General features: G+C 40.9%; 1 protein-coding gene across 8 annotated transcripts in view; it reads left to right on the top strand.

Annotated features, from left to right (window-relative positions):
* The window catches only part of OSBPL8 (oxysterol binding protein like 8), a 182,443-nt gene that overhangs the window by 152,329 nt on the left and 15,608 nt on the right, over window positions 1–14,506 (top strand). For all 8 annotated transcript variants that reach the window (XM_060191341.1, XM_060191340.1, XM_060191348.1 and 5 more), the window contains 7 exons: window positions 989–1,070; window positions 1,458–1,556; window positions 3,175–3,271; window positions 5,425–5,523; window positions 8,752–8,849; window positions 10,369–10,458; window positions 14,214–14,350. In XM_060191341.1, coding sequence (XP_060047324.1) covers window positions 989–1,070; window positions 1,458–1,556; window positions 3,175–3,271; window positions 5,425–5,523; window positions 8,752–8,849; window positions 10,369–10,458; window positions 14,214–14,350 — 702 coding nt within the window. The remainder of the gene's footprint in view (window positions 1–988; window positions 1,071–1,457; window positions 1,557–3,174; window positions 3,272–5,424; window positions 5,524–8,751; window positions 8,850–10,368; window positions 10,459–14,213; window positions 14,351–14,506) is intronic.

Raw genomic sequence — 14,506 nt, 5'->3', positions numbered from 1 at the left:
AGCGACTCCCCTGCAGGTGGGGAGCTGGGGACTCAAACCGGGATCCTTACGCTGGTCCTTGCGCTTTGTGCCACGCGCGCTTAACCTGCTTCGCTACTGCCTGACTCCCTATTATTTTTAAAGATCTCACCATTGTTTTCCACAGTGGCTGGACCAATCTGCAAGTCCACCAGCTGTTCCTGAAGTCTCAGTCTTCTTCATGTCCACAGTATTCTTACCGCTTGTCTTTTTGATAGTAGCCACTGCTGCTAGTATGAGATGGCAGCTCATTAGCGCTTTACCCTATCAGTTTGTCTGTTTAATGCAAAACTTTATCCTTTATCCTTAAATGTTCAACAAGCTCTAAGACACTTCATTCTATCTATGGCTGCTAGCAGATGTAATGGTGGGGAATCCAGATGTTTAATCAGGAATGAAATTAAGTGTCATCATTGCCTCTGACACAAGGAATGCCTTACTTCTAATCTGATTTATTTATTTCAAGACAGAGAGGGAGAGGGGTAGGGAGAGGGAGGGGAAGAGAGAAACTATAGCATCAATGCTTCTTCCTTCAGTGCAGTGGGAGCAGGCTAGAACCTGGCTCGCCTGCCCATGGCAAAGCAACGCACTATACACGTGCGTCGTCAGAAAAGTTATGACACATTTTTGCTTTGAGAAACAGAAAGACACATCATGGCTTTTCTAACAGCCCAGCATTTCACTGACCCTGGCCTGATTTCTTAATTCTCCCTGTTGCCAGAAAGCCCATCTCAGCACCTTCACTTTACCTTCCAAAGGTTCCTCTGCCCCTCCGGTATTTTTCTCCATCAGTGCCTTATCTCCCCATCTTCTCTCGACCTGCATTTTGGGCTGCTCTAGGAGTTTCTTCTTGCCACCTTCATGCCCAGACTTGGCAATGGCCACCCCCCACCACCAATCATTGTGTTTTAATTTGCATCTGCCTGGTGACTAGTGTTGTAATATTTCTGCATTCCATTTTGGTTTTCAGTGCTGCCCTTGAAGAAAATCCTTATTTTCGCTTGAAAAAAGTAGTGAAATGGTATTTGTCAGGATTCTACAAAAAGCCAAAGGTAATATTTATATTTCATATGTTTGTTTTTACAGTATCTTTACTTGTAGATAATCACATTACAGGGTTAGCAGAAATGGAAAAATATTTGACCATTGAGACTTATGGTTGAAGTCATTTTATTTCATGGCAACACTATAGACTTTTATTGAAAATGGCTTCTGGGGGACCAGTTGGTGGCACACCTGGTTGAGCGCACATATTACAGTGCAAAGGATCCAGGTTCAAACATTAAAAATGGCTTCCCTAGTGTTGGCTTGAGGGCACTTACATCTGTACATGCATAAGTGAATAAAAAGAATAGCTGCATTTAAGTTCATTCGGTCTGGTTTAAACTACTATGAGTGAATCTTCCATATTTGTAATTTTAAGTTTGTGTTTTTTCTAGGGACTGAAGAAACCTTACAATCCTATTCTTGGTGAGACTTTCCGTTGTTTATGGATTCATCCCAGAACAAACAGCAAAACCTTTTATATTGCTGAGCAGGTACTAGACGTGCATGTTAAATTTACACCCATTTGGCATGCATATCTGTCCACCTGATTCTCAAATTATTTGCCTCTCCACCGCCCTCAAGTGGTCAAACCTGTGTGCTCACCTGACATAGTGTCCCCTAACCTTGTCCAGTCTTTCCTCTTTAATGTACTTGCTTTCAGGAGGCCGTGGACTCTGCTCTGGGCTGCTTCTTCTTTTCCTACGGAGAGATAGGGAGAGAGACACAGAGCTTCCTTGTTGCTGCAGGACCTCCTTGTGGTGCCGAGGTTGCCACTTGGGCCGTACATGTGTGGCAAGGCATGCCTCTGCCCAATGAGCTAGCTTCGTGGCCCTTCGTGCTTTTGATTTTATTTTCTACGCCAGTATTCTTTCTCAGCTGTCCTCTATCTGAAAAAATCCAGCATTACTTTTTATTCCTGATTCCTACCTATGACTTCATCTCCCAGTGAACTCCCCCTTCTCAAATTACTGCATTATTTTTGAGACTGTTGTGTTGCTTAACTTCTAAGTGAACATTTACTTCCCTAGTTGGATTGTTAACTCCTGGAAGATGCACTCCCTGCACAACACTGCTTCTTATCAGAAAACATGTCTTGATTTTAAACATTCCTTAATTTACACACACACACACACACACACACACACACACACACGCACGCACGCACGCACAGAGTCTGCATTCAGGATTCTCACTTGCTCCCCCTTCCCATCCTCACAGGCCAAGGAATCCGACACTTAAAACAACAGTAGGTCTTCATTGTGATTCTCACTTTAGCCATAAGAAGGATAGGACAATCTTCTTAACCATCCCCTAGAGATTTTGTCAGATGGATTTCTTCAGATGGAAAATACTTATTTTTAAGTTCATGACTATATCACCTTGTATTTCATCTCAGCTTGCTATAATTCATCACCAAATTGAAATATTTCAAGAAGTCAAGGAGAGTTACAGTGACTTTAGCTTTGTCTCTGAAGTAAACACAAGGTGTATCTATTAAAATATCAGACCATTAAAATAACATCTTTGTCAAGGTTTTTATTAGGTTTTCAGAGCCTGTTTGTGAAGGATAGTTGCTGTGTTGATTATCCATCACTGTATAACAAATTGGTCCAACGTTTACTGGCTTAAAACACCAAGCATTTATTATTCACAATAAATGAGTGAGTTTAAGGGGTCTGGCTGGTTCTGGCTCAGGGTCTCTCAGGAGGCCGCAGTCAGAGTATCAGTCAGGTTGATGATCATCTGAAGGTTTGATTAGGCTTGAGAATGCCAGCTCCAGCTCATCACATGACTTTTTGAGAAGAGGACTTCTTCACAGGGTGAACGCTGACCTCTCAGAGATAATGGGGGGGAGGGACGTGTCATCATAACCTAACCTCAGAGGTGCCATTCCTCCACTCGGGTCTTCTGCAGGACAGTCTAGGGGTAGCTTGCTTGACTGCCTGAGTGCCTGCTCACCACTGCCATCAGTACTGAACATGACTACCTAGACAAGCTTGCTCTGTATTCACTAGACTATATTTCTAAGACTTGAACTTTGGGTAATAAAACAGTAGTATGTTTACAATGCTTCATTTTCATTTAGTGACTTTGTCCTGTGTTCAATAGGTGTCCCACCATCCACCAATATCTGCGTTTTATGTTAGTAACCGAAAAGATGGATTTTGCCTTAGTGGTAGTATTCTCGCTAAATCCAAATTCTATGGTAAGTTTCCTCCAGTCTCAGTCTGCCCTCTTTTCTGGAAGGTAGATAGAATGTTTTCGTAAGCTTTTGTTGAAAGAGAGTATATTGGGGGAGGGGGCATAGGGAAGATAGCATGATGGTTATGCAAAAGGGCTCTCACTCATGCCTGAGGCTCCGAAATTCCAGCTTTAAACCACCATAAGCCAGAGCTGAGCAGTGTTCTGATTAAAGGGTGGGCATGTGTATTGGGCTGTTTTCAGTATGGAATTCATGTCAATTTAAGAATCTATATTTACTTGCATAATGACTTATAACTATCACATATTTGTAAATTCATCACAAATGTCACTTAACAGAAGAGAATAATTGCCCATTATAGCCAGCCCTTGTCTCTGTGTGTGTTTATAGCAACAGTGCATTATGACATGTAAGTCTCCAGGTTACATCGTTGAAAATCAGCATGTGTATATCCTATGTTGAGGTCCACTGAAAGTCCAGTTGTGTTATTCAGCATACAAAGTGTATTTCTTTAGCTTTGCCCTCTACTAGGGTTTTATTGTTTCATTTCAGTGTAGCTGAGGGATGAGGTTTTTGTTTGTTTTTCTATTTTAGCCTTTAAATATAGAGAGAAGGAACCCAATATATAATTAGAGCAGTTGGTTCAGGGTCAGTCAGTAATGATATTTAACCTCGGACCAAGTAACATACCAGAAATGCAAAGTCAGTCAGAGACCTGAGTCCAAATGTAAACTCAGACACTCCATTCCTAAGTATTTACCCATGAAAAATGGAAAGACAGGTCCACAAAAAGACTTGTACCTGAATACTCACAGCATACTGGTCCCTACCTGGAGGGGAAAAGCTTGAAAGCAGTGATGCAAGTCCATCTCTGTCTCCTCTTCCCTCCCAATTTCTTTATCTGTATCCAATAAATAAAGTAGATATTACTGATCGTAAGAATAAATGGCAAACGCTAGAAGAAGAAGTAAGAATAAATGACAAATAATATTTAAAAATACAACATACTGATTGGGTGAATCTGAAAAACATTCTGCTGAGTGACAGATGCCCAACACTGTCAACTAGTGATTCAGTGACGCCCTCTAGAGTTGGTACAATTGAAAGAAACCAGACAATAGGAAGGCAGGCAGGTAGGCAGGTAGGGATGGAGGGAATGAACGAACTAGACCAGTGGTTTCCTAGAACTGGAGAAAAGGATGAACTCTGCTTAGGGAGCAGGAGAAGCTGTCTGGATGGTGGAAAGTCATGTCCCTTGATTGTGCTTGGAGGGGTCACTTACACTAAGTATTTTTACTTCCGTCGACTAGTGAGAAATGGGAAGAGAGAAATACATATAGGAAAAGAGCCAGAAGAAAATACCATGGAGTTTTAGCATTGGTTGGGCTTACTTATGTGTAATGCATTTATTTTTACAGTTACTTGAAATTAGTAATTTTAATTATTAATGTTATCGATAATGATTAGCATACCAATTATAAGCACTTGAAACTTTGGGCTTAACTAACGGAAATTAGAGATAAGAAATAATGTTTTATTCAAAAGTAGACAAGATGGTCTATATAGTGACTCAGGGATTTTTCATGTTCAATTTAAGATTTTTTTTCAAATAAGCCTCATTAGGAGATGGGATATGGATTTCTGGTGTTGGGAATTGTGGAGAGTTGTGCTACCCCTCTTATCCTATGGTTTTGTCAAAATAAATAATAAAAAAAATAAAATAACAGGCATCGAACTGTTCCTTTTGTAAGGACCTGCTCTGTAAGAAGTAAAATGTAAGTCGAGTAATGTTTTAGATGTAAGAGAACAAGTGTATTGTGAGGGTGTGGGATAGCAAGATGGATCTACAAAGAGACTCTCATGCCTGAGGCTCCAGGGTCCCAGGTTCAGTCCCTCACACCACCATATGCCAAAACTGTGCAGTGCTGTGGTAAAATAAATAAAAGTCAAATAAATGTTTTATTTAAGTGTATGTTTGAGCACATTGAAATTGATACATTTTTAAGACAGTACACTGCAGATGCCATGGTATATGGCAGAGAAATGGAGAGAGGAGGGGAGACAGAAAGGGGGAGAGAAAGACAGACGCCTGCAGACCTGTGGATTGATTTGATTGAATTAGATTCCTAAAAGTCCGTAAATGGTCGTCATTTCAGGAAACTCACTGTCTGCAATCCTGGAAGGAGAAGCCCGGCTGACATTCCTGAACAGAGGCGAAGACTATGTCATGACCATGCCATACGCTCACTGTAAAGGTACATGTTCTCCATGCCGGAGCTAAAGGTTGCCTTCGAGTGCTTCTTAAGTAAACGTGTGTGATCGTGATACCTTAGGTTCTGGGGCTGATGGGTCAGGTTTTTGCACGCAGATGTCCTTGGCTTGCTAAGACTCGGTCTCATTGCTGTCATCTGCTGAATGTTTCTGTGGCGAGTTCATCCACCCGAGCAGGTTTCTTATGACTTAGTCTTGTCAGAAGAGGCTGCTTTATAACAGAACTTGACTTGCCTTATGTACAGGTTCTAAAATTGGAAGGAACTGTCCATTATTTCAGGATCCTTGGAAGTTATTTTTGTGATCTTACACCGCCACTCCCTCTTTTATACTTTGATGTCTGTCAAGCCCTTTCAATTTTACTCATCCTCATTTGGCAGGGTATTGTTGTTTTTTCCAAGCTATTACCTTTTTCCCTATTGTCTAAGTTACAACTGAAGATATTAGTTACTTAATTTACTACTTAGCTGAAATTTGTACCCAGCTATTCTGCACCCTTTGTGTTTATAAACTCGCTTTATCAAAGAAATAAAAAAAAAAACTCGCTTTATCATTTCAGCAACCCTAGGATGTAGGTAATAGTATCCTTGTTTTATAAATGAGAAAAATGAACAGGGGCGATAGCATAGTGGTTTGTTTGCACAACAGGCGTATGCTTGAGACTCTGAGGCCTTAGGTTCAATCCCCAGCACCACCATAAACTAGAGCTGAGTACTGCTCCGGTTTAAAAAACTAAATGCAATTACTACTACTACTAATAAGAAATCACAGTTAGAATGTGGCAGAGTCAAGATCTCTGTAGTCATAAGCATAAACACTCAACACGGTCATTTGCTATAATGGTAACTGTCAAAAATTATTATTTTTTGGTATTTATCTTCTATTTGGGAACTGATTTATAATAACAGAAGTTATTTAAATGACTTAATTTCACAGATGCGTAGACTTATGGTTAGGCTCAGAATCTCACCTGAGGCAGCCCAGCTAGTCAGGAAGAATTTGGAGGTTAAACTCTTGGCTTGTTGACTCTCAGAGCCTGCCCCATGCTTCTGAGCACAGAACCAGCCAGCTTGTGGCTCCAGGGTAGATGCTCACAGAGCTTCAGGCATGATCTGGCCATAGACATAAAGTATCTGAAATTAGGATTTCAGTTGGCCAGAATGTGTATTTAAATTTTAGATCATTTGGAACAGATAAAATTAGTCCTAAGTAGATACCCATGCCAGGCCAACAAGAAGGAAACTTTGCTTCATAGCAATGTTTTTTTGGCTTTTTATTTTGTTTTGTTTTCTTGCCTCCAGGTTATCACTGGGGCTCAGTGCCTGCACTGTGAATCTACTGCTCCTGGAGGCCATTTCCCCCCCTTTTGTTGCCCTTGTTGTTGTAGCCTTGTTGTGGTTATTATTATTATTGTTGATGTCATTTGTAGGACAGAGAAATGGAGAGAGGAGGGGAAGACAGAGGGGGGAGAAAAAGACAGACACCTGCAGACCTGCTTCACCGCCCGTGAAGTGACCCCCCTGCAGGTGGGGAGCCAGGAGCTCGAACCAGGGTCCTTAGGCCTATCCTTGCCCTTTACGCCACGAGCGCTTAATCCGCTGTGCTACCGCCTGAACCCTGCAAGCAATGTTTTTATTACACAGAAAAAAAATATTATAAGCCCTTGTGAGCGAGCAGAGACAGTAATAACTGTGTCACCTTTTTGTGTTCTTCAAATAACCTTCAGCCTCTGATACTGTTTTGCAGAGTAAGAAAGAGTTCCATAGCCAAATAAATAGAGATTTTATGTAGTCTTCTCTCTCCTTGGACATAAGCACTGTACCTTTGCATATTAAGGACTACTTGAAGAGCTTAATTTGATGATGTCCATACTCACACGTATCCTGTTAACTTTATTTTATTTTATTTATTTGTTTATTTATTTGTTGCCTCTATCATCATTGCTGGGGCTCTGTGTCTGTACTAGGAATCCACTACTCCTGGCAGCTGTTTTTTTTTTTTTTTTCCTCTCTTTATTCAATAGGACAGAGAGAAATTGAAAAGGGAGGGGGAGATAGAGAGGGACAGAGGCAGACACCTGCAGACCTGCTTCACCACTCAGGCAGCTTTCCCCCTGCAGGTAGTGGGGATAGGAGGACTCAAACCCAGGTCCTTGCGCATAGTACTATGTGCACTTAACTGGGTGCACCACCACCCAGCCCCCTGTCTAACAATTAAAAACTCAGAAGTCACCAAGTTTTGGCCACAAAACCCTGTCAGGACAATTTTTATATTGTTTGGTGCCTGTTATTTGCAGTACTGATGAACAAACATTGAATTTGTGAATGCTAAATTTTTGTTGCTTTTTTAACACAAAGCTTATGTGAGCCACTAGTCACTCCGTTCACATCAATCAATTTCTAGCCTTGCTTTATAATCTTAAGAAGACACGTTTACTTAGTGTTTGTTGTCGACCCTTGGCATTGCACTGACAGCCAAGAGCGCTAGTTCTCATGCCCAAGGGACGCTCGTTAGCACTTGGATGTTCTCCATGGAGGAACATCACGACCTACTGTGCTTGTGTCTGCTCAGCAGCGGGTCATTCCCACACAGGGCCCATTCTAAATGCTTAAAGCCCAAAGGCTATAAAACAAAACACCCACCCAGGTGGGGGACTAAGGACACTGCACAAAGAACACTGTTGGCAATAGAAGAGATGAAATAGGAAACCAGAGGGTTCCTTGTTTGACATCAGCAGAAATGTCCACATCAGGAGGTCCAGAATTCTCATAACTTGGCATGTCCTTGAATGACCATAAAGTGCTGTGGGTATTGATTTTTGGCTTGCTGATATGTTTTTAGTGAATTTTCAAATATGAAATCTATAAGTAATGTGGATAAACTTATTTATCTAAATGCTGCAAAGCCATGTTTATGCGTATATAGTGATTTGAAAAGACTAGGACAGACTTCTTTTGAATTACTAGCTTAATAATAATGACTGATTCCTAGGGAGTCAGGTGGTAGCGCAGCAGGTTAAATGCATGCGGTGCAAAGCACAAGGACCAGCATAAGAATAATAATGACTGATTCTATAGCATAATTGCCTGGAGTATAATATAATAAATTTGTATTAAGTCCTGATTTGAATTATCTGGAAAGTAGATTATAAAGCTCTACTTTTTAACCATGTCTGTTCCTTCAAGCTGTTGTTCAAAATCCCTTTCCTTTAGGAATTCTCTATGGCACAATGACATTGGAGCTTGGAGGAACGGTCAATATTACCTGTCAAAAAACTGGATACAGTGCAATACTTGAATTCAAACTAAAGGTTAGTACAGAATGATAGGAAGGGTCATGTAATTAAAGTGGAGTTGTGCTACAAATACAAATATTTAAGGGGCCAACTCCTGGGTGAGTACTCACAATATAGTGCTCAAGGACCCAGGTTCACGCCCCCGGTCTCCACTTGCAGGGGAAAAGCTTCACAAGTGGTGGAGCAGGGCTGCAGGTACCTCTGTTTCTTTTCCTCTTTATCACCCCTTTCCCTCTCAATTTCTGTTTGTCTATCAAATAATTAAAATTTAAAAATACCATCTGGGGGAACCCTGTCCTCCTCTGAGTGAAAGGGAAAGTGAACTCTTTCCCAGCCTCAGTCACTATGCTAAGAATGCACTGTACTGAAGCATATACGTGTCTGTAAAGAAGCATTATTACTAATTCATTCCAGAGTTGATAGTGAGCTGCTCAGCTGTTTGTCTCTAACAAAAAGGATCTCTCTTATTATTTGTTGCATTGCCCTTTGATTTGTATCTTAGCAAACATCTTGCTTGCATAGTAATATTAATTTAGAAAATCGTGGCATGAGTTCTCTAGATAACTAACGACATCTTTAAGAGTTAGACTGGAACATCAGCTTTTTGCCTGAGAGCAGAGAGCAGTACCTCAAAGTACATTCATTCAGGCACATCCAAAATATATTTGGGGATCTTTTCTAGCTGGCATTGTTTCACTGTTTCATTTTGATGGAGAAGTTCTTTTAATAGGTGAGTTAACTCCCTCAGGTTTTTAAAGTTTTCCTCAAATTTATTTTTATTAGTGAGTTATTACTGATTTACAAAATTGTAAGATACTAAGGTTATAATTCCACACAGTTCCAACCACCAGAGTTGTCCCTTTCCCCTCCATTAGAAACTGCAGTATTTTAAAAAGGAAAAGAAAATAAACTGAAATATTAGAATTAGATAACATAATGGTTCTGCAAAGAGACTGTCATGCCTGAGGCTCTGAAGTCCCAGGTTTAGTTCCCTGCACCACCATCAGCCAGAGCTGAGCAGTGCTCTAGAGAAAGGAAGGAAGGAAGGAAGGAAGGAAGGAAGGAAGGAAGGAAGGAAGGAAGGAAAGAGGGAAGGAAAGAAGAAAGAGAAAGAAAGGGATGGAGGGAAACTGCAGTCTTTCTCCCAAGGTCACCCATAGGGGCTGACTCTACAAACATATATAGGTTTCCCATTTTGTCAGTAGGCCTGCCTTTACTTGTAAGTTGTTTTTGATTAATGTGAAGGATAGTCTTGGGTCAGGAAGCTACACAAAACCCAAGTGTGATATTTCTTATTGTGTTTATTAAGACAAAACGTAGCCTGTTTGTTTTTTTACCCATGTTCTACAGCAGTAAATTCAAATTGTATTTTGTATATTTCTAAGGCTTGAGTCAGAATTTTCAACATGTGTCTCTTCTTCACTGGCGCTGTAACTATCAACGTATGCATGCTTCTCCATTATTTGTGTCCACTTGTATGTGAATGTATAAGTGAAAAATAGGATGCATTTTAAAACGCTTTCTCTTTTAAAAGCCATTTCTAGGTAGTAGTGACTGTGTCAATCAAATATCAGGGAAACTTAAATTGGGAAAAGAAGTCCTCGCTACTTTGGAAGGCCATTGGGTAAGTATTTTTAGACACTACCTCTACAAAAAGAATGTTTTTCTCTGGGAAAAAATTAATGGACACTTAAAAAACCAATTTGATTCCATTGCTAAAAGTATCACTATTGAAAATAAACCTCAGGCCATGAAGGTATCTCATTGGAACACAGAACTTGCACAGCTGTGGCTCGTGAGGCCACAAGTTCGATTCCCTGGAATGCCTTTATTATTATTATTATTATTATTATTATTATTACCTTTCTTTATTGGATAGAAACAGCCAGAAATTGAGAGGAGGAGGGGAGATATAGGGGAAGAAAGAGAGACAGTAGTCCGGGAGGTGGTGCAGTGATAAAGCTTTGGACTCTCAAGCATGAGGTCCCGAATTCGATCCCCGGCAGCACATGTGCCAGAGTGATGTCTGGTTCTTTTTCTCTTCTATCTTTCTCATAAATAAATAAAATCTTAAAGAGAGACAGAGACAGAGACAGACACCTGCAAACTTGCTTCACCACTTGCAAAGCTTTCCCCCCTGCAGGTGGGGACTGGGGGCTTGAACCTGGGTCCATGTGTACTGTGATATGTGTGCTCAACCAGGTGCGCCACCACCTGGCCCCTGGAATGCCATTTGTTAAGCGTTGATTGGTGCTCTGGTGTTTCTCTCTCTCACACTCAAAAATAATTTTTTCTCTTTTTTTTTTAATTTTTAAAAATTTTTTATATTTATTTTCCCTTTTGTTGCCCTTGTTTATTGTTGTTGTAGTTATTGTTGTTATTTATGTCATTGTTAGATAGAACAGAGAGAAATGAAGAGAGGAGGGGAAGACAGAGAGGGGGAGAGAAAGATAGACACCTGCAGACCTGCTTCACTGCCTGTGAAGCCACTCCCCTGCAGGTGGGGAGCTGAGGGCTCGAACTGGGATCCTTGAGCCAGTCCTTGTGCTTTGTGTCACCTGAGCTTAACCCGCTGCGCTACCGCCTGACTCCCAAAAATAAGTATTTTTAAAGAGCCAGTTTAACAAATATTGGGGGGGGGGCAGGGAAATAACTCAAACTATTAACAATACTAACTCAAACACCTGATACTTTGTTCGTCTGGGTGTTGGTCTGTTATCAACCATACTTATCTTTTTAAAGCTTTAAACCAACCAGTAAAAAATTAACACTTACCAGAACTTACTATGTATTGTTTTGAAATGTTACTCAGATTAACTCTCAGTGTTTGATATAATTGACGTGTAAGGCAGGTTACAGTTGTTATCCTAGTCTTACAGAAGTGGGGACAGGGTTTGTCTTAAAGTGATGGAGTAAGGGTTCCAGCCCAGGCCCCCACTTTTAAACACAGCGGTCCACTGCGTCTGACCTAGAACAGAGACATTCCCCATGAAACTGTTATTTTGAGAAGGATGGGATGAGTAAGTGACATTTTCATTTCTGCTAACCTGAATCCACACCTGTGTGATTTTGTTAAGAAATCAGAGGAGTGAAAAGGGTTGTTAAGTGCAAGGACCGGCCTAAGGATCCCGATTCGAGTCCCCAGCTCCCCACCTGCAGTGGGGTCACTTCACAAGCAGTGGAGCAGGTCTATCTTTCTCTCCCCCTCTTTGCCTTCCCCTCCTCTCTCCATTTCTCTCTGTCCTGTCCAACAACAATGACAGCAATAACAACAATAATAATAACAACAATGATAAATAACAAGGACAACAAAAGTAAAAAATAGCCTCCAGGAGCAGTGGATTCGTGGTACACGGAGTCCCAGAAATAACCCTGGAGGCAAAGAAAAGGATTGTGGCCGTGCCCAGGTGCATGGTGCACTCGCTGTGGGTGCTCAGCCAGTGTGTATTCTACATTCTGAAAGGCAGAAAATGGAGGGAAATTAGAAGAAAATGGATCTGCAAAATAGCCCACTTGGCATGTGCACTCACCAGGTGTGCCACCCCCTGGCCTCTGAAAATAGCTGACTTGGCTAGTATGCTGCTGTGCCGTCTGTGAGTGTGTGTGTGTGTGTGTGTGTGTGTGTCCATCTGTCCCCCAAGTTCAAGCCCAGCCCCCACTGCATTGAAGGGGTCTTCAGTGGTATGGTTTCTTTTACTCTCTATCTCTACCTCTTTGCCTCTCTATCTGTACAAAAAAGAAGAAGAAGAAAAGTGAAATTGACCTAGTGGTTCAGTTAAGAGTTACATAATTTTTATCATTCTTTCTGAATGTCATTTGGGGAAAAAAGCAAAATTTCTTAAGATTGTGCTCAAAATTTTGATGCTGAGAATCTTTCAAGTTGTTGCAAATATACTGAGTGCATACATAGTCAGTCCCAGCACCTCACTGTAGCTCTGGTCTGCTTTGACAGTTTGGAGACGGCCTCTGAGACTATGCATGTAATTGTTTGAAATGTGTTTACTTAGTAAAATTGTGAAATCTCATGAGTGTTCTAAGTGCATAGCCAATTTTAAAATACTGACTAGTATTATATGTGTAGTCTTAATGCTTTTTAAAAAATTTTTTTATTTAAGAAAGGATTAATGAACAAGTCTTAATGCTTTTTTAAAATATTTATTTATGGGGGAGTTGGGCTGAAACGTGGCGGGTTAAGTGCAGGTCGCGCAAAGCACAAGGACCAGCTTAAGGAAACCAGTTCGAGCCCTGGCTCCCCACCTGCAGGAGAGTTGTTTCACAGGCGGGGAAGCAGGTCTGCAGGTGTTTATCTTTCTCTCCCCCTCTGTCTTCCCCTCCTCTCTCCATTTCTCTCTGTCCTATCCAACAACGACGACAACAATAAAACAACAAGGGCAACAAAAGGGAATAAATAAAATAAATATATTTTTTAAATTGACTTATTACCTTTGTTGCCCTTGTTATTTTACTGTTGTAGTTATTATTGTTTTTGTTATTGATGTCATCGTCATTGGTTAGGACAGAGAAATGGAGAGAGGATGGGAAGACAGAGGGGAAGAGAAAGATAGACACCTGAAGACCTGCTTCACTGCCTGTGAAGCGAATCCCCTGCAGGTGGGGAGCCAGGGGCTCTAACCTTTAGGCTCTGATCTTTATGCCAGTTCTTGGGCTTTGTGCCACCTGCGCTTAACCTGCTGCGCTACCGCCCGATTCCCTTCTTAATGCTTTTTTTTAAATGACAAAAAAAAAAATGAGACATTTGTAAGAGTAGTAGTTAGCCTCTTTTAGTTTTTAGAAGGGTTTTTTGGGTAGGGAGCAGTGCTCACTGTGGCTTATGGTGGTGGGGGGATTGAACCTAGGATCTCCGAGCATCAAGCATGAAACTACTGCACAAACTGTTAGGTTGTCAGAAGTCACGACACATTTTTACATCAAAAAACAGAAAAAAAGAATCTATCGTGACTTTCCCCAACAAGCTAATACTATATGACTGTGCTAATCCTGAAGCCTCATAGTGATTTTAGTTAGTAAAATATAATTATTTTTAAAGGCCAGGAAAATAGCTCAGCTCCCATCCTGGCAGTACCACATGGCACAGCTGTGAGGCACCCTGTTCTCTCAGAAAAGACAGTCATTCTACAGTCTGAGAGCTGATGGTTGGATGAAGCTTAGGTCCTTGAGAGAATTCTTGGGACTCCGTGTGCCAGGGTGATGATCCTGAGGTGGGGGGGGGGTGTCTGTCTGTCTGTCTTTCTCATGAATAAACTAATCCTTCTTAAAAAATGGATTTGACTATAGAATTAAGTACCAGAAAGAATCATATTACCATGTCTTTAAACGATGATAATGCTCTGCATTAATTTTTAATCCCTTCAAATATAGGACAGTGAAGTTTTCATTAACGACAAAAAGACGGATAATTGTGAAGTTTTCTGGAATCCTACCCCAGACATTAAGCAGTGGCGATTAATAAGGCACACTGTAAAATTTGAAGAGCAGGGAGATTTTGAATCAGAAAAGTAAGTGTAACATTCTCATGGCTATCCTCAAGAAGAGTATTTTCTGTCCCTCAGTAGTGAAGTCACTTTTCTTTACCTTTTGTTTTATTTTAATTCAGCAAAATACTTCTGTGTTTGTGGGATGTGACAGGATTATTTTGTTACCTTTGAATGTCA

This window comes from Erinaceus europaeus, chromosome 5, assembly GCF_950295315.1.
Source record: "Erinaceus europaeus chromosome 5, mEriEur2.1, whole genome shotgun sequence".
Taxonomy (NCBI): Eukaryota; Metazoa; Chordata; class Mammalia; order Eulipotyphla; family Erinaceidae; genus Erinaceus; species Erinaceus europaeus.
This window is presented reverse-complemented; position numbering and strand designations above follow the sequence as displayed.